The 17,913-nt window shown below is 44.9% G+C and overlaps 1 protein-coding gene across 1 annotated transcript; it reads right to left on the bottom strand.

The window, feature by feature from the left end:
- Positions 1–1,160: 1,160 nt before the first annotated feature.
- TMEM269 (transmembrane protein 269) lies at positions 1,161–14,354 on the bottom strand. Its single transcript, XM_036743750.1, is given in 7 exon segments — positions 1,161–1,229; positions 3,150–3,173; positions 3,176–3,276; positions 4,025–4,167; positions 4,169–4,220; positions 13,683–13,788; positions 14,301–14,354. Coding segments are annotated over 7 exon segments (549 nt in total).
- Between the last annotated feature and the right edge of the window lie 3,559 nt (positions 14,355–17,913).

Raw genomic sequence — 17,913 nt, forward strand, 5'->3', positions numbered from 1 at the left:
GAATATGTGGGAGTATCTCAGTGTTCTCCAAGGAGTCCAGACTAGCAAGGCTCAGCTATGAAATCACTTCCCAGTGAGGTCACCAGAGCATGTTCTGAGCTGCCTTGAAACTATTCCTTCCCCTGTTTCCTCCTTCTCTATTTCTTCTGTGCCCCTGCTGGAGCTTCCAGAGCCCCAGTCCTAGCATTGCAGCCCTGAGAGGGGGTGGCAGGGGATGATGGGAGAGTTTCAGCTCTGTTCCCTCTCTGCTGAGGTAGTGCCTTGGGGAGATGTGATCCAGCATTGCAAGTTGGAACTTGGGATAAATTTTCGCATAAAAATAATGTTATAAAGGATACTCAGCCTCTGTTATACTTTATAATTCAGCTAATTATAGATTGAATGGACCTTTGTAGGATTTCTTAGGAATACAACATTACTTTTGTGGGGAATGTGCCAAGTTCCAGATAGCCAACTTGTAGACCCATGGAGCAAAACTCGTTGGTAAATTGGGGGCTCTCTTTGTTAGCTTTTCTTCCGTGGCCTGGCTTGTACCTGTGATGAGCTGGGAATTGGTGCATTCTTTTGGTGTTAGAAGGTGCTCCTCCAAAGCAAAGAGACTTAGGCCTCTGCATGTAGGGCTGAGCCTCCTCTGCTCATCCAGGGATTCCCTTCTTTGTACTCCTTTCATCCTGGCTGGGGTGCTGAGCAGTCAGCCATGTGACAAAGCTATTCACACACTGCTACTTGGGAACCCCCTGAGTTCAGGGCATTGTGTTTTCAGTTTTTCATGGGCCCCAAGAAGGTCAGAACTGCTGCTGCTGTGAATTTAAAAAGTCCAGCTAACACAGTTCCATTTTAATACAAGCATTGGCTCTACCAATGATCAGGCTGGGTAGCTAGCAAGGTTACCTGCAGAGGAAGCTTGCTTGTCTTGGGAAGGGATGGGACTGAGGGTGGGAGTGGAGATGGGCTAGTAAGAGGAGGATTCATCTGGAAGAGAGAAGGCCTGTCTTCAGTTCCTAGTTCAGAAAGCCGCTGATACACCTACGATCAATCAGTCCCCAAACTATTATACCCAAATTCCTTCATCTGTGGAATAGGTATGGTCATCCCAGCCCTCTCACATTCTTTTAAGAGGGAGCCCAAAGGAATCAGTCAGAGTTTAGAAACACCAGGCACTAAGAAGCAGAATCAACTAATGATTTCAGCATACTTGAAATTGTGCCCAGCTTCAGCAGACTCGTCAGCTGTAACAGGAGTTGGGAACAGGGGTGTGACTTCCTTAGGTTCACGAAGGCCATTTCATTTTTTAAACTTGGAAGGCAGGTGCTCATTTTGAAATTTAAAAGACTCAGCTGCATTTTCATTGAAGAAAGTCATTCTTCACTCAGTATTAGACAGTACAGGTGTGAAATAGTGATTTTTTTTAAAACAGACTGGAACTTATACATCCAAACATGTGTTGTCACCTTCGCAGTGGTTTGCTTGGGAAGCCTTATTTCATGCAGCCATTGCTCGAAACTCTTGTAGAGCTCCTCTTAGAATTGTCCTCACGATCTGAGCCGTGTTTTTCTAGATCTCCTCAGTGGTAGCAAGCATTTGTCCTTTAGGGTAGTTTTAGTTGATGATGGTTGGTCAAAAGCTATTTGAGCTCTAAGGAGGAAATAAGGAGGATAAGCAGGCTGAAGAATCCCAGAATGGGCTGAAAAACAAGGTGTTCTCTGTAAAGGAATGGGGCTACCTTAGGTGGTTCATAAGGCAAGTCCCAAAGAAGAGCCGAGCTTGAATTGCTCCCTTTTTCTAGGGCTCTAAGGGGAAAAAAGATAATTACAAGTTGGAGGCCACCTGAGGGTTTGGGGGTCTTCATGGTAAAGATTTCCTCTGGCAAAGGGCGGGGCTGGAACTCCAGCTGGGAAGGCTAGGTTCCTGCTTCCTTGTTGGAATGAAGCTTACAGAACTTTCTAATGTGGTAGCTCCTGAGAATTTGGCAAATGACAGGTCTTACTGTGACGGGGGTGGTGAAAAAGTGGTCAAAAACCACTTTCCCTAACTGGACTCCGTAATTTTACCATGGGGGTGGAAGGCACCATGAAAATCATCATTAGGATAACCAGGCTGTGAGAAGGAGCCTTTGATTGGGAGGAAAGTAGAGGCCGGGCTTTGAGGTAGTTGCTGGACTGGAGTATCTGATTCCTGCAATCGCTAGGGGCTTAGATTCCATGGATTTCTGTGGTCCCAGCTCTGAGAGCCAAAAATGTTTTCAGCAGTACTTTTATCATTGTAGCCTTTGTAGAGCCCCCATTGGGGAAGGCTTATTTGGATGGATAAGTTCTGTCAAACGCGTCTTATTCATAATCACATGTAACTGTGGATGCCAAAACATAGTGTGTTGATGTCAGATCCCGAGGTGACACTGAGAGTCAGGTATCTGGGAACGTTTCCCGGGTTTCTAGAGCTTAGGATGAAAAGAGCACGTATATGTGGCCCCAGAATCCATAGAGAATGGGCTCCTGCTGCCATTTTGTCTGTTCATGTTACAATTTTCAAAGAAGCCAGAGAGGTATAATCTTGGAACTGTGTTTTTTGAAAGGGGAAACATTTTGAGTGGCAATATTCCAAATTTGTTTCATGTCTTTGAGATTTAGCATTTTTAAATAATATGAACACAGCCTCCTCAACACTAACATTAGTGGCAGGCTCATAAGTCACTCAACCACTTCTGGACTGACCATGTCCTTTTTGCCTCTCCTCTCAATATAGCAACAAGGAACAAACATCAAGTGTGACCAAAACCACAGCTGTAATGATTGTGTAGTGGGGAAGAGAATGGGGCTTTAAAACAACTGGCTTTTCACACCTTTCCAAGTGGTTTAGGTTACCAGTGTTCTTTTCCCAGCCTAGCTCTCCCATGTAAATAAAGGAAATTCTTCTTAAAGTACAAGCTATTACTGTTCCCTCCAAGTTTTCTGAAGTGGTAGGGGATGGGATGGAGAAGCCTGAAGGAAAGCAAACATCTTGAAGTCCATTACTCTGATTTGTGATTCTGTACACAGCTTACCTAAGTCATGGTGAAAAAGAAAGATTTATTAAGGATTAGGTGCAGTATGATGGAACACACTGGCTTGTTCCCTGAGAACAAAGGGAGTGATTGGTGAATGAGTTATTACTGGTGCTGGAGGCCAAGCTAAGCTATCTTGCCCCATATGGTAATTGGGAAGAAGATGTAGGAGGTAGCCCAAACCAAGTGGTAAAAAGGAGTCACAGAGAGTGAGCCCCAGAACACCAGGATAACACCTGAAAGAAAATCCATGCCTAGAGGCACTAAGACCTGTGTGGCTACCACTCCCAGAGCCAACCCTCCCCCCCCCCCCGCCCCCAGCTTTTTCATTTTAATTTCCTAAAAGGTTCAAGATTATTAGGGATTCAATTGTGATTATAGCTGCACTCTCTTTCCATGAAATTCCAACAAACCTGGAGGGAAAGAGAGGAGGCAGGAGTGGCTATGACAACCAGCACCAAAATCCATGAGTAGATGATGATTTCCTGTGGTTGGTGACCAAGTCCACTCCCTAAGAGCCTAAGGAAGATTAAGTAAGGTCAGTCTTATGATGGTAAGCTTAGACCTTTAGTCACACTTCTGCCTAGAGAAAGTTTGACATGCTCACTATCTAGTCCATAATGAGTGGGGAAGGCAAATGGGGCTATTGACAGCAGAGGCAGGAGGGAGATCCCAGTGGGTTTCTGGGGTAGGAGAAGGTGCCTCTTCACCCCTGGGTGCACAGGAGCCAGCAATAAGATAAACCTGTGATTGCTGATGCTAGTGTATGAGTCGTAAAGTAGGAAAGAGTGGAGGGGAAGAACAGGATTGGACCCAGAAAAGAGCCATCATGGGACTATGATAATACCGAGAAGGCAAATTGGCCTGGTTCTACTGCCTAATTCAGTGAGATCTTAGTACCAGACACTCCTGGCCTAGAATGGATTATTCAGAGTCTCATAGAACAACTGTTTCATTTTATTTAAACCCCAGATTTCCACTTGCCCAGGATAAAAATCACCTTCTTTGAAAATTGGGACTCCAGGATTTTGTTCTGGGGGTAGAAGCATTGGTCCAGCATGAAGCCCATCATCAGGATGGCCAGGCTTTGAAGAAGGAGCTTGTTGCCTTTGGTCAAGGGAAAGGTACAGCAAGGGGGAAGGTTATGGGCAGGCTAGTCCCTGGTATATGAAGGGGATCCCTATGAAGGATATGATCATCAAGATTGCCCAGCTCTTAGTACTTTGAATTCCTTTAAATGAGGGGGCCTACCCAAGAGCACACTTTTCTCTCCCCTGAAACCAGGAAACCAGCGTCTCCCTCCAGGATCAGTGTCTCAACCTAGGATATCAATCCTTTGCCGGCTGGGTCTCAGGAGCTGCAAAACTTGCCTATTGTGTAGTAAGGAGGTTGCCTGCACCATCAGAAGGGCATGTGCTTGGAATGGTATTTGTAGCATTCGGGGTGGGCTTTCTCTAAGCTATCCTCTTACTGGTTGGCCAGGGTTAGGGGGCCTACCAGAAAAGCAAAACTGACAGTGGCCCCCGCCTGAGAATTAACAACTCTTTGCCCTCACAAAGCAGGCCAATGTGGACACTGAAGTTGGGCAGCACTACAGACCCTGGGGAAACTTGGAGATGGGGTTATATGCAAGAGTGAACATGTGCAGCTAGCTGGTTTCCTTGGACAGTCACCATCAGTACCCTTTGCCTTTTCCACAGAGCTCCACAGCAGACAGATGATACACCCAGCTACACACGTGTCCCCCAACGAAGGCCCAGGGAAAAATCATTAGGAAGCCACCTGTCCCTGTAAAGATTGAAGGGTGCTGAGGAACCCTGCCTGCCTCCAAATATCCTGTCTGCTTTTTGTGGCCACCTGAAGTTCTGATACAGCTTGGGGTGTTTTAAGTGTCCTAAGAAGCATAACACATTATTGTTCGCAGCTATCAGCATCAGTAACGTGAATTGGTGTGTCCAGAGCCTGCGGAATCCTCTATCTAGACCCAGGGTTCTTTTTCTGTGTCATGGACCCCTAGGCCACCATCTGGTGAAGTCAAGGACCCCTTCTCCAAATTAAGGTAAAGTACATAGGATTACAAAGGAAACCAATTGTACTGAAATACAATAATCAAAATATTTTTTAAAACAAGTTCACAGACCCCAGCTTAAGAACCCCTGATCTAGGGACACCCTCAATCTCATCACAGTGAGGTCTGGGGAGTGTTTATAATGTCTGTATGTAAGTATAACTAGGTGGTGTGGTAGATAGAGTGCCAGGCCTAGAGTCAGGAAGACTCATCTTCCTGCTGCAAATCTGACCTTAGAAACTTACTAGCTATGTGACCCAGGTCAAGTCACTTATCCCTGTTTGCCTCAGTTTCTTCATCTGTAAAATAAGCTGGAGAAAGAAATAGCAAACCATTCCAGTATCTCTGCCAAGAAAACAGTGGAGTTGCACAAAGACAGACATAACTGGAACAAATGAACACATACAGGTATCTGAAACCTACACCTAAAACCACGTTATGCCATCAGTCCTGTCCTCTGAGCAATATCAAGCCCCATATTCTGCCTGAATCTCAGTTTCTAACATGTGAACCTTACTCTCTGTCAGGTAGTTGTGGTTCCAAATCCCACTCCTGTCCCTTTTCTTCTGCCAGCCAGCACACAAATGGGGTGGGGGTTAGTTCTTGCTAGGTGCAGGTCTTTATAGCATTTCACCAGGTGTGAGAAGATTCAGAGATCTAAATCTGTTCGGTCCTGGTTCTGAAGTGGTTTCAGGGCCAGACCAGGCCAGTCCTGCAGCTCCTAGAGAGACTCAAAGTCAAGAAAGGGCCTCAGGGATCATCCTAGCCTGACTGTTGGTGGAGGACTCATAAGGGTCCAATAGCTCCAAGAGTCTTAGTCTGTGAATGTGAATCTGGAAGTTTTTATTTCCACTGGTGCAATTTTTCTAAGAAAAGAGAGAGTGCTCTCTGGTGGTGGAAGTGTGGGTTCTGTTCTCAAGATCAAAGGCCCTTCTAGGGAATGGGGATCCCTCTGAGAGAGCTTAAGAGGTAGAAGGGTCCATATAAGTCATTCAGCTCATTTTTCCCCCTTCCCCCCCACCCCCGTTTTCCTGGAGAGGGAAAGAGCCAGAATTTGAAGCCAGGTTGCCTGGCTTTCAACCCTTTCTGTACCATAATGAAAGTGTGAAAGCAGTGGACACTCCCATTCATCTCTTCCTTGCCCCCTCCCCCATATGGGAGCGTAGAACACTCATTTTGGCCTTAGACATGCACATATATATGTCTGACCAACCCTTGCAGACCAGCTTGCTCTACCCTAAGGTGACTATGCCCAGGCTTCAGTAGCCTCCAGGGTAGAAATAATATGACAAAGCAATTTGTATGATGGTGACGTTTTACCATCAGATAAACATTCTAAAGAACAAGGGTCTAGCAGTCCATTAGGGGACTGGGTCAATGCTTTGCCATCTTTCCTTGCCCATACTAATCTTTACTGCATTCTAACCTTTCATCTCTGTTCCCTAATCTAGACTGGGTCCACCTGGCTCCCTTGCCAAAAGGTAGGGGCCCAGGGATAGTCCAGTCTTCCCGCAGGAGACTGACATGAGAATGGTACTTGACATTTCTTATGAAAGGGGAGGCAGGAGGCCAAGTTGGCCCTCCTCCCTCCCCACCCTTCCAGCCACATACACATGACTATTTCCCCTACTGCCGGGGAATACCTTAAATTCTATTAGAGATGCTTTTATTTTTGAGTCCCCAATATTCACTTATTGAAAGACAAACAAGTCTTGGAGAGGCAGCACACTAATTGGCACTAACATTCATACATACTGGTCAAAGGGACTAGGCCCTGTGTGACTTGTTTTGACATAGGATAGGTGCTGGGAATGGGGAGAAGGGAGAGGTGTCAAAGACAAACTCCTGGAGACTTCAGTTCTACTTGGGAAGGCCCCTGTATGTGAGTTCCACTGAGTCATTTCCTCCTCTGGGCAGATTCCAGACTCTCCCATCTCCAGAGACCTGGAAGGCCTTCTGACTCTCGGGACTCCTAGTTCAATATGAGGAAGAATCCCCTTTGCAGCCCTCTTAGTAAGTCATGTAGCCATCCCAGCTCTGGCCAAAGACCTCTAGGGTCAGGGCACTTTAAACCTCAAGGAGCAGCCCTGTCAAACTTTCTCTGCTAATTTTTGGAGAGGTGGGAGGTAGGATCATGAATGTGGGATGCTGAAAGGGTGCTAGGCAGGGAGGTAAGAGATTTGGGGTTAAATCCCTAGCTGTAGGACCTTGGACAAGTCATTTCAGATGAGTTTCATCATCTATAGAATAAAGATAATACCCTACCCCTCAAGACTGGAGAGCACTCAGAAGTTGTGTGTATGTGTGGGGTGTATGTGTGCGTGTGTGTGCGTGTGCGCATGCGTGTGAGCCATTGTAAACTCTGGATTTGAATTTGGGAGGACCTGGGCTCCCATCTTAGTACCATGTCACCAGCTCTGTGACTTTGGCCAGATCACCTCCCTAACTCTGGAATTGTTTCTTCATCTATAAAATCTGATGATCTCTGGGATCCTGTCCAGCTCTAACTAAATCTATGATCCTAAAATCTTCCTCTCGAACTTACCACAACTGTTCTTAGTTCTGTTCTTTGGGGCCAAGTAAAAGAAAAGTCAGGGGCAGCTAGGTGGAGCTGGGCCTAGAGGCAGGAGGACCTGAATACGAATATGGCCTCAGACACTAACTGTATGACCCTGGGCAAGTCACTTAACCCTGTGTGCCTCAGTTCCCTCATCTGTAAAGTGAGCTGGAGAAGGACAGGATAAAGCACTCCAGTGTCTTTGCCAAGAAAACCCCAAATGGGGGCAGCTAGGTGGGGCAGTGAGTAGAGCACCAGCCTTGGAGTCAGGAGGACCTGAGTTCAAATCCGGCCTCAGACACTTGACAGACTTACTAGCTGTGTGACCTTAGGCAAGTCACTTAACCCCAATTGCTCTGCCTTCCCACCTCCAAAAAAAAAAAAAAAGAAAATCCCAAATGAGGTCACAGAGAAACATGACTGAACAACAACAAAGAAAAGTTTAAGCCCTCTTCCCAGTGACAGCACTTGACATACTTGAAGACAACCACCAACTTCCCTTAAGTCTTCTCTTCTCCAGGCCAAACGTCCTTAGTTCCTTCCATTGACCGTTGTCGGGCCTGTTTTGGAGTCCCTTCACCCATCCTGTTCAGCCTTCTCTGCACCCTCTGCAGCTTATCAAGGTCCTTTCCCTAAAATGCCCTGCCCAAAACTAAACATGATACTCCAGATGTGATCTAGCTAGGGCAGGGGCCAGGAGTTCTGTCATTTCTTCTTTTGGACACCATACTCCTCAATGCAGCCCAAGCTCATATTCTCTCTTTAACTTTCCCATCATCCTACAGGGGAATAAGGAGCTAGAACCAGGCAGACACTGTCTCCAAGAGGCTGCTCCTACAAGGCTGTGTCATCCAGCACTTTCTCACTAGCACAGAGTGGCTTATGGAATAATATCCACTTTGTAGCCTAAGTCTGAATCTGGGTTCAGAGTGATGTTCCTCTGGAGGAGTCACTCAAGCTTTCTGAAATGTTTCCTTATCCATAATATAGGGATCACATAGTTGCACTACCTTCCTCCTAGGGCTAGAGGGAACCAGAAGACATAATAGATAGACATATATATATATATATATATAGGATATATAAAACAATTGTAAACCAAGAAGTGCAATTTAAATGTCCTCTATTATTGGTTTTATATAGATATCTGTGTCTAATGGCAGCCATTATTAGGGCAGGTGGGAGAAGGAAGCAGGGAAAAAAGAAAGTTACATGCTAACTTTATTATCCATTTAAAAGGAAAAGAAAGTTGTACGTAATAGATTTGCAGTTTCATGTGCAATCCTCTTTTAAAAAATTCTATTTTGTTATGGAAATGCTTGTTTTATTTCTCAACTTCAGAATTTTTTAAAAGTCCTCTTTTATTATATACTTATTATTTTACTGAATTGTAAAGCCTACGCATGAGATCTTACTCATTTTTTTGTCCCTAGTAGTGAGTACAAGACCCTGTACAGAGCAGAAATCAGCAATGCTTGTTGAGTTAAAGAATGAATTTAGAGGTGGAGTGGGGTAATAGAGAGAGAAAGATAACTTTGAAACTAGAAAGTCCTTATTTCAACTCCCACCACCAACCTTATTTGAGGCAACTGGTTAGTGCAGTGGATGATGGCATGCCGGGTGTAGAGTCAGGAAGGCCCGAATTCACACTGCTTCAGTCTCTTCTGTGTGACCCTGGGCAAATCATTGTAAAATGAGTGGGTTGGACTTGCTGGCCTCAAAGGTCCTTTCTGGGACCTTCTGTGTATAATCTATGATCCTGTGACTTGGGGAATGGGGATATATCTACTGTGGCTATGGGAAATGTGGTGGATTATATATGGCAGGGAGATGAGATGGGGACTGTTCTGAGACATGGAGTCTGAAACCCTCACCCAGAGTAGAGCAGAGGTTTGGCTGTCTGGGCACAGCCTCATCTGCTAGATCCAGCAAAAGGCTGATGAGGAGCCAAGAGGCACAGTAAGATTATCTGGAAGAAAAAAAAAACAGGAAAAGCATGGAATTTTAGAACTAGAAGAGAACATAGAGATAATTTTCTCCAGCCCACTTTACAGTTATCAAAACTGAGGGGCAGAGAGGAGACATGCTTTACCCGAGGCCATATGTGAAGTATGTGTCAAGACCAGGCATAGAATACAGGTCTCCTGACTCTGAACCACATACCCTGGCATGTGTTGCACCAGGAAATGTGCCCAGCCTTGGCCCCTGACCTCAGCCCCATAGTCACCTTAGCCCCTGGACCATGCCAACCTGTTGTATCAGGAGTGCCGAGTTTATAATCTCAAAGAGGATCATAAACATGTCTGAAAGGTTCGGAATCGCCGGATAGAAGAAACTCTCAAAGTAGAAGGCAGAAGAATCAAAACATTTATTTAGGCTCCACAGTAACCAACCCATGAACCAGAAGCCCCATTTTGATATGTTGATCATAATCTTCCAGGCCCAATAAGTACGCCTTGAAAGAGTAACCAGGAGGCTACAGAGAAACATGATTGCGTAAAGCAAAATCATGTTTCCCCCTTTTATGGTAATAAGATTACCCACTGGACTGAAGTCTTTGTTCAGCTTCCTCCCGTAGATCAGCTCTGCTACTGGCAGCTCCTGCCTCAGCTGTGTCTGTGTCTGTAACTGAAGCTGCAACTGTAACTGACGATGTAACGGTCACTGTAACTGACGATGTAACTGTCGCTGGCTCCAACCGGAAAAGGAAAAGAGAGTCTTCAAGCTGTCCTCTCCCCTCTTATAGGGTTTTTGACATCATCAAGCTCCGCCCAAATGACCAGGGCTGATTGGTTCTTGAGTTGGCTCCTCCCCCTAGGGTAGACCAGGTTCTGGAGCTAACACCTCCCCTCAGCCAGCCCCATGACTCATCACACAGGAAGTTGTCTGCTTCCCGGCATGCTCCCCGGGCCTCCTGCCCCGGAAGAGCAAGCCACAGTGTCCAGAGGCTCAATGAGGTAAGCTGAGTCATTCAAAGAAAACAAAGGCCATTCTGGTTACACTCCACCCCTTGTTATAGGATACATAATCTAATCAGCCATGTATCCTAGAACATACATTGTGATCCAATTACAAAGGAAACTAAAACATATCATTCATTATAAAGCAAAACATATCATTCAGTAACATTCCCAAACATTGGTTAACGATTCAAATGCGATCCACCCCTAGATCCCAGCAAAATAATCTCTTCAATCAATCATCCCCAAAACAATTATTAATAATTCAAATGTCCACCCCTAAATCCTTGTATCCATTACATAGGATCAATAATATCATAACAATAAAACAACACAGCAAGGATAACACAAAATAAGTAAACAGAACACTATCATCATTTCCACCCCCCTTGAATGATTGGGGCTCAAAATCTTGGGGTGAGGGGTGAAGGTCTCATTTTCCATAGCTTCTTCATGCTGAAATTGGATGTAGAGATGGCCCTGCCCCCAAAAAGTCCCATTCCAGAGGTCATTTCTTTAACGAGCTGGCAGGAATTCCAAGAATGCTACATGCTTAGGCAGTCACCGGAAAGTGCAGGGTGCTTAAGCCTGAAGGAAACAAAACTAGCAACAAGGTTAGCCAAAACAAAGGACAAAAAGAATAGACAAGTATGGACTATAATTCTTCAAATAAAATCATCTCAAGTTTGGTTGAGATTTCAGTTATGCAAAGATCCAACATCAGAGCCAAACTCAGGTGGGAAATGTTTCTTTTCAAAAGGAACATAATGAGGAAGCCAAGAGGATCCCACCCTAGATATAGACTAAGATTGTCCTCCCAGCCTTTCCCCAGATGTACAAGTTTTCATCCGTTAATCACACAAGGTCACCTTCAGTCTGAGTGGCTTGTAGGCTTGCAGGAGCAGTTCTTATTTCCCTATTTCTCGTGTTATCAAGTCCTCTATACATTCTGTATAATTCATTGGTTGGAATTCCATCTATCATTTCAAAACCTACTCCTGCTCTCAATAAAGCAGTAAACATTTCTTTCCTTGTTACTCTCCTTTGGCGCCAAGTTTGCTGGTTATTCACCCTTCTCTCTCGAGGAGATCTATCCCTCCCCAGTCACCTAAGTCATGTAACTGTAAAATCTTATTTATCACTGTTGTAAGACGGCTCCCTACTTCTCCAAGTAATAAATTCAAAATTAGTTGTTTATAAGCAGGGGGAGCTGTCCTAATTATTAAATTCCTATGAGGCAGTTCCATTGAATCATTGTAATATTTGTCTGCAGTTCCTGTCATAATGGCAGTCTTCATTACCTCCTCCTTTAGTCTCATGATACAATCTCTAAGTGAATACCAGGGTCTGTGCTCAGTGGGCCACATAGAATCAGTAGCATATCTCTTATTGCATCCCACAGCGGCTAATGCCAACAGAGTAGTCCTGCTATCACCATCTCCTTGCTGATGATGTTCCCTAAAAGCTTGTTGAACTAGAGGATCATGGCTGATACCTATGAATCTCATGCAGTCTGTCCCATCTACTGATATTCCACCGGCCCCTTGATCACTGAGTCTTACCATCCAAGATATCAATGGTTCTCCTATTCTTTGGCTGAATCTACTCAAAATATCTGTGACCTCTTGCGGTGAGAAATCTTCCTGAATTTCCCTTGTAACTGAATCTTCACCTCGGGTTTCTGTCTTCCTCCTTTGTATGGGTCGAGCCCTTGTCTGATCATTTAACCATCTCCTATTCTCTGTGTGAGGCACATCCTGAACCCCAGTAGTGTTTTGTGCCTCAGCCCCTAACATTGTCTCATTCTCTCCCCACTCACTTCCTCTGCCACCATGGCTAGGACGAAGCAGGCAGTCAGGCTCTTTCTGGGCTGGGTTGAAATGCACTCTGGGCTTTTTGGTCTCCTGTTGCTCTTAGCCACATTAATAGAAAAGTTCTCATTTGAGTCAGTTTGGTCTCCTGCTATCTGAGATTCCTCTTCTTCCTGTGGGGTAGGAGTGCCCCCATGTCTTTCACTTAATCTCAATCTTTCGTATACTAGCCGGTAGGCTGATAACACTATCCAGCTTTGCCTAGATAGTGATGCCCCTGACTGAATCCCAACTTCTCGTAAACACTTTTCCAAATCCCTAGGATCTCCTCTCCGTAGCCTTGGTTCCCAGTTTTCACAGGGTCCAGCTTTTTTAGCCAATTCTTTTGCTAGGGAGGAATAAAATGGATCCTCCCATCCTGGGATATTCATCTCTTCCTCTGAAATTGTTCTGCTTCTAAATAGAGATCTTATACCTAGCGATCCTGTTCGTGACGCCAAATGTATCAGGAGTGCCGAGTTATAATCTCAAAGAGGATCATAAACATGTCTGAAAGGTTCGGAATCGCCGGATAGAAGAAACTCTCAAAGTAGAAGGCAGAAGAATCAAAACATTTATTTAGGCTCCACAGTAACCAACCCATGAACCAGAAGCCCCATTTTGATATGTTGATCATAATCTTCCAGGCCCAATAAGTACGCCTTGAAAGAGTAACCAGGAGGCTACAGAGAAACATGATTGCGTAAAGCAAAATCATGTTTCCCCCTTTTATGGTAATAAGATTACCCACTGGACTGAAGTCTTTGTTCAGCTTCCTCCCGTAGATCAGCTCTGCTACTGGCAGCTCCTGCCTCAGCTGTGTCTGTGTCTGTAACTGAAGCTGCAACTGTAACTGACGATGTAACGGTCACTGTAACTGACGATGTAACTGTCGCTGGCTCCAACCGGAAAAGGAAAAGAGAGTCTTCAAGCTGTCCTCTCCCCTCTTATAGGGTTTTTGACATCATCAAGCTCCGCCCAAATGACCAGGGCTGATTGGTTCTTGAGTTGGCTCCTCCCCCTAGGGTAGACCAGGTTCTGGAGCTAACACCTCCCCTCAGCCAGCCCCATGACTCATCACACAGGAAGTTGTCTGCTTCCCGGCATGCTCCCCGGGCCTCCTGCCCCGGAAGAGCAAGCCACAGTGTCCAGAGGCTCAATGAGGTAAGCTGAGTCATTCAAAGAAAACAAAGGCCATTCTGGTTACACCTGTGGAAGCTGCAGAAGATGCAATTCAACGCCATGACTATGTTGCCCAGGGACAGGATGTTAGCAGCATTCTTCCAGGAAAAACTGGCCAGCAGGTTTCTGTTCTTTGCTCAGACCTTGAAGAGTTTGATGTAATCAAAAAAACCTCGGATGAACATGAAAGTGCCCCAGGGCCTTGAACCTCTGGACCTTCAGGACTTCCCACCAGCCTGGGGACTTGTGTTCCTAGAATGAGGAGTCCTGAGAGCAGGAGGCAACTTCTGTATGGGATCTTCATCTGAAGCCCTATCTCTGCTCATCAGATAGGTGGTGGGTGAGAGAACCAGATGGGGCACAGATGGCAGGTGTGGAGATAGATGATAAAGGCACTTGTAGTGATGGAAGATGGGACCAGATGTGGGTAAATCATGGAAGCAGTTGTGGGATGGAAAATGAAGGTAGGTATAAGAATGGAGGCTAGAGGGTGGTATACAGGAGATTAGAGGACCAGAGCAGAAGGCCAGGCAGAGGATGGAGTAAGACGGAGACTGAGGTTTGCATTTGGTGTAGTGTCTCTGGGCATACTAGATCAGAGCCCTGTAGAATCAGAATTGGGAGTTTTTACTCAAACCCTCACTGAGCCCTCTAGGGGTCCCCCATCCCATCCTTTGTACTCCTTCCTCCCATACATATTCACTCCTTAGTGGGAATGAGAGGACATCATCATCATGATTTATTTTTTAACTTCAGGTATAAGGCAAGGTTAGGAAAAGTTTTCCTCATAATAATCCTATGGGAGGGGGCAGAGCCAAGATGGCAGCTGGAAAGCAGGGACTTGCTTAAGCTCTCCCCCAAATCCCTCCAAACACCTGTAAAAATGGCTCTGAACAAATTCTAGAGCTGCGGAACCCACAAAATAGGAGAGGAAAGCAGGTCTCCAGCCCAGGATGGCCTGGATGGTTGCTGGGAAGGGTCTATTGCAAGGTGCTGGGAGCAGAGCACAGCCCAGCGTGGGCCAAGCCGGGACAGACAAGACCAGGAGTCGACCAGAGCAGGCCTTAGGGCCATGAATCATTGAGCTGTGGCAGTTACCAGACTTCTCAACCCACAAACACCAAAGACCATGGAGCAGGTTAGTGGGTAAACTGCTAGATGGGGTTAGAGAGCTCCTGCCCTAGCCCTGGGAGTGGTGTGGCGGTGGTGGAACTCCAGCGTCAGCTGCTTCTGGAGTCCCCAGCTCACACAGTGGGAGTAATCAAGTGGTGGACCAGAGTGGGAGTGCAGGACTTGCTTTGCCCTGCTTAGATCTGGGTCGCAATCTTGGTTGGTGGTTCTTGGGGGAGGAGGAGCGCTGCTGTGGCAGAACTTGCGGTGTCAGTAGAGTAGCAGTAGCTCTGAAAACAGCAGTGCAGCCCCTAAAGCTTAGGACAAAGCAGTCTCTAAAAGCAGTCATACCCTGACAAAAAGCTCAAAGGTCAAGTAGTTGGCTGGGAACATGGCCAGGCAGTGAAAAAGAATGCAAACTCAGATTCAGACTGTAGAATCTTTTTTTGGTGACAAAGAAGATCAAAACAGAAGTCAACAAAGTCAAAGAGCCTACATCAAAAGCCTCAAAGAAAAATATAATTTGGTCTCAGGCCATGGAAAATCTCAAAAAGGATTTGGAAAAGCAAGTAAGAGAAGTAGAGGAAAAATTGGGAAGAGAAATGAGAGTGATGTAAGAAAACCATGAAAAACAAGTCAATGACTTGCTAAAGGAGACCCAAAAAATACTGAAGAAAATAACACCTTAAAGAATGGACTAACCCAAATGTCGAAAGAGCCCCAAAAAGCCAATGAGGAGAAGAATACCTTGAAAGGCAGAATTAGCCAAGTGGAAAAGGAGGTCCAAAAGACCACTGAAGAAATACCACCTTAAAAATTAGATTGGACCAAGTGGAAACTAGTGACTTTATGAGAAACCAAGATATTATAAAACAGAATCCAAGAAATGAAAAAATGGAAGACAATGTGAAATATCTCATTGGAAAAAACATTGACCTGGAGAATAGATCCAGGGGAAATAATTTAAAAATTATTGGACTACCTGAAAGCCGTGATAAAAAAAAAAGAGCCTAGACATCATCTTTCAAGAAATTATCAAGGAAAACTGCCCTGAGATTCTAGAACCAGAGGGTAAAATAGAAATTGAAAGAATCCACTGATCACCTCTTGAAAAAGATCCCAAAAAGAAAACTCCTAGGAATATTGCTGCCAAATTCCAGAGTTTCCAGGTCAAAGAGAAAATAATGCAAGCAGCCAGAAAAAAACAATTTGAGTAGTGTGGAAACATAATCAGAGTAACACAAGATCTAGCAGCTTCTACATTAAGGGATCAAAGGGCTTGGAATATGATATTCCAGAGATCAAAGGAACTAGGATTAAAACCAAGAATCACCTACCCAGCAAAACTGAGTATAATGCTCCAAGGCAAAATATGGATTTTCAATAAAATAGAGGACTTTCAAGCTTTCTCAATGAGAAGACCGGAGCTGAATAGAAAATTTGACTTTAAATACAAGAATCAAGAGAAGCATGAGAAGGTAAACAAGAAAGAGAATTCATAAGGGACTTACTAAAGTTGAACTGTTATGTTTGCATTCCTACATGGAAAGATGATGTGTGTAATTCATGAGACCTTTCTCAGTGTTAGGGGAGTTGAAGGAAATATAGACAGAGGGCACAGGATGAGTTGAATTTGAAGGGATGATATCTAAAAAAATTGAAATAAATTTAAGGGGTGAGAGAGGAATATATTGAGAGAAGGAGAAAGGGGGAGATAGAATGGGGTAAATTATCTCACATAAAAGTGGCAAGAAAAAGCAGTTCTGTTGGAAGGGAAGAGGGGGCCGGTGAGGGGAAATGAGTGAATCTTACTCTCATCAGATTTGACCAGAGGAGGGAATAACATACACACTCAATTGGGTATCTTACTCCACAGTAAAGTAAGGGGAAGTGGATAAAAAAGGGAGGATGATAGAAGGGAGGGCAGATAGGGGGAGGAGGTAATCAAAAGCAAACACTTTTGAAAAGGGACAGAGTCAAGGGAGAAAATTGAATAAAGGGGGACAGGATAGAATGGAAGGAAATATAGTTAGCCTTTCACAACATGAGCACTGTGGAAGTGTTTTACATAATGACACGAGTGTAGCCTATGTTGTACTGCTTGCCTTCCTAGGGAGGGTGGGTGGGAAGGGAAGAGGGGAGAGAATAAAGTTTTAAAAGCAGATGCTCAAAAAAAAAAGTTTTTGCATGCAACTGAGGAATAAGATATGTAGGGAATGGGGCATAGAAATCTGTCCTGCCCTACAAGAAAGTAAGGGGAAAAGGGATGGTGGGGGGAGTGGGGTGGCAGAAGGGAGGGCTGACTGGGGAACAGAGCAATCAGAGTATATGCCTTCTTGGAGTGGTGGGCAGGATAGAAATGGGGAGAATATTTGTAACTCAAAATCTTGTGGAAATCAATGTTGAAAACTAAAATATTAAATAATAATTGTTAAGAGGGAAAAAATAAACTGAGATGAAACAAAAAAAATAATAATCCTTTTAGGTAGGCAACACATCATATCCATTTTACAAATGAATAAAATGAGTCTCAGATAAGTTGATTGACCTGCCAAGGGTCACACAGCAAATGTAAGAGCTAGGATTTAAACCCAGGTCTCTAAACACCAGGTCTTACCATTCTTTGTTTGCATGACACCACACCGAGTGCGGGGCAGTTCCAAGCTTAGCCCTGGCCCTAAACATAATGTTCTCATTCCACCAGGAAATGGAATGCCCATTATAATGACCCCAGAGTTGAACCAGAACAAGGCTGAAGAAAGATTGTATCCCCAGCCAGGCTGAAGCCCCCAGGAAGAGTGGGGAGAAGAAAGAAGATAGAATACTAATGGCAAAGTAGACCCTTCCGTTTAAAGAGAGACGTTAAATGACTTCCTCAAAGTCACATGGAAGCAGGTAGACAGTGGCACCTCTCCCAGCTTGTCTAGCCCTGAATCCACCCTTGTTGCCCAGAAAGGCTGAAGAGCATTAAGTTGGTCAGAGCCTGCCTGACTGTCACTTCAAACATCTGGGTGCCCTTCTGGTGAGCAGGACATCCCTACAGAGGAGCACCAGGGAGAGTCTTAGCCATGCTGGGGCTCCTGGGTCAGAGATAGATGTCTGATGCTCTCCAGTTACTTAGGAGGTAGGATTTGGGGGCAGGTTCC

Source organism: Trichosurus vulpecula, chromosome 2, assembly GCF_011100635.1.
Source record: "Trichosurus vulpecula isolate mTriVul1 chromosome 2, mTriVul1.pri, whole genome shotgun sequence".
Lineage (NCBI taxonomy): Eukaryota > Metazoa > Chordata > Mammalia > Diprotodontia > Phalangeridae > Trichosurus > Trichosurus vulpecula.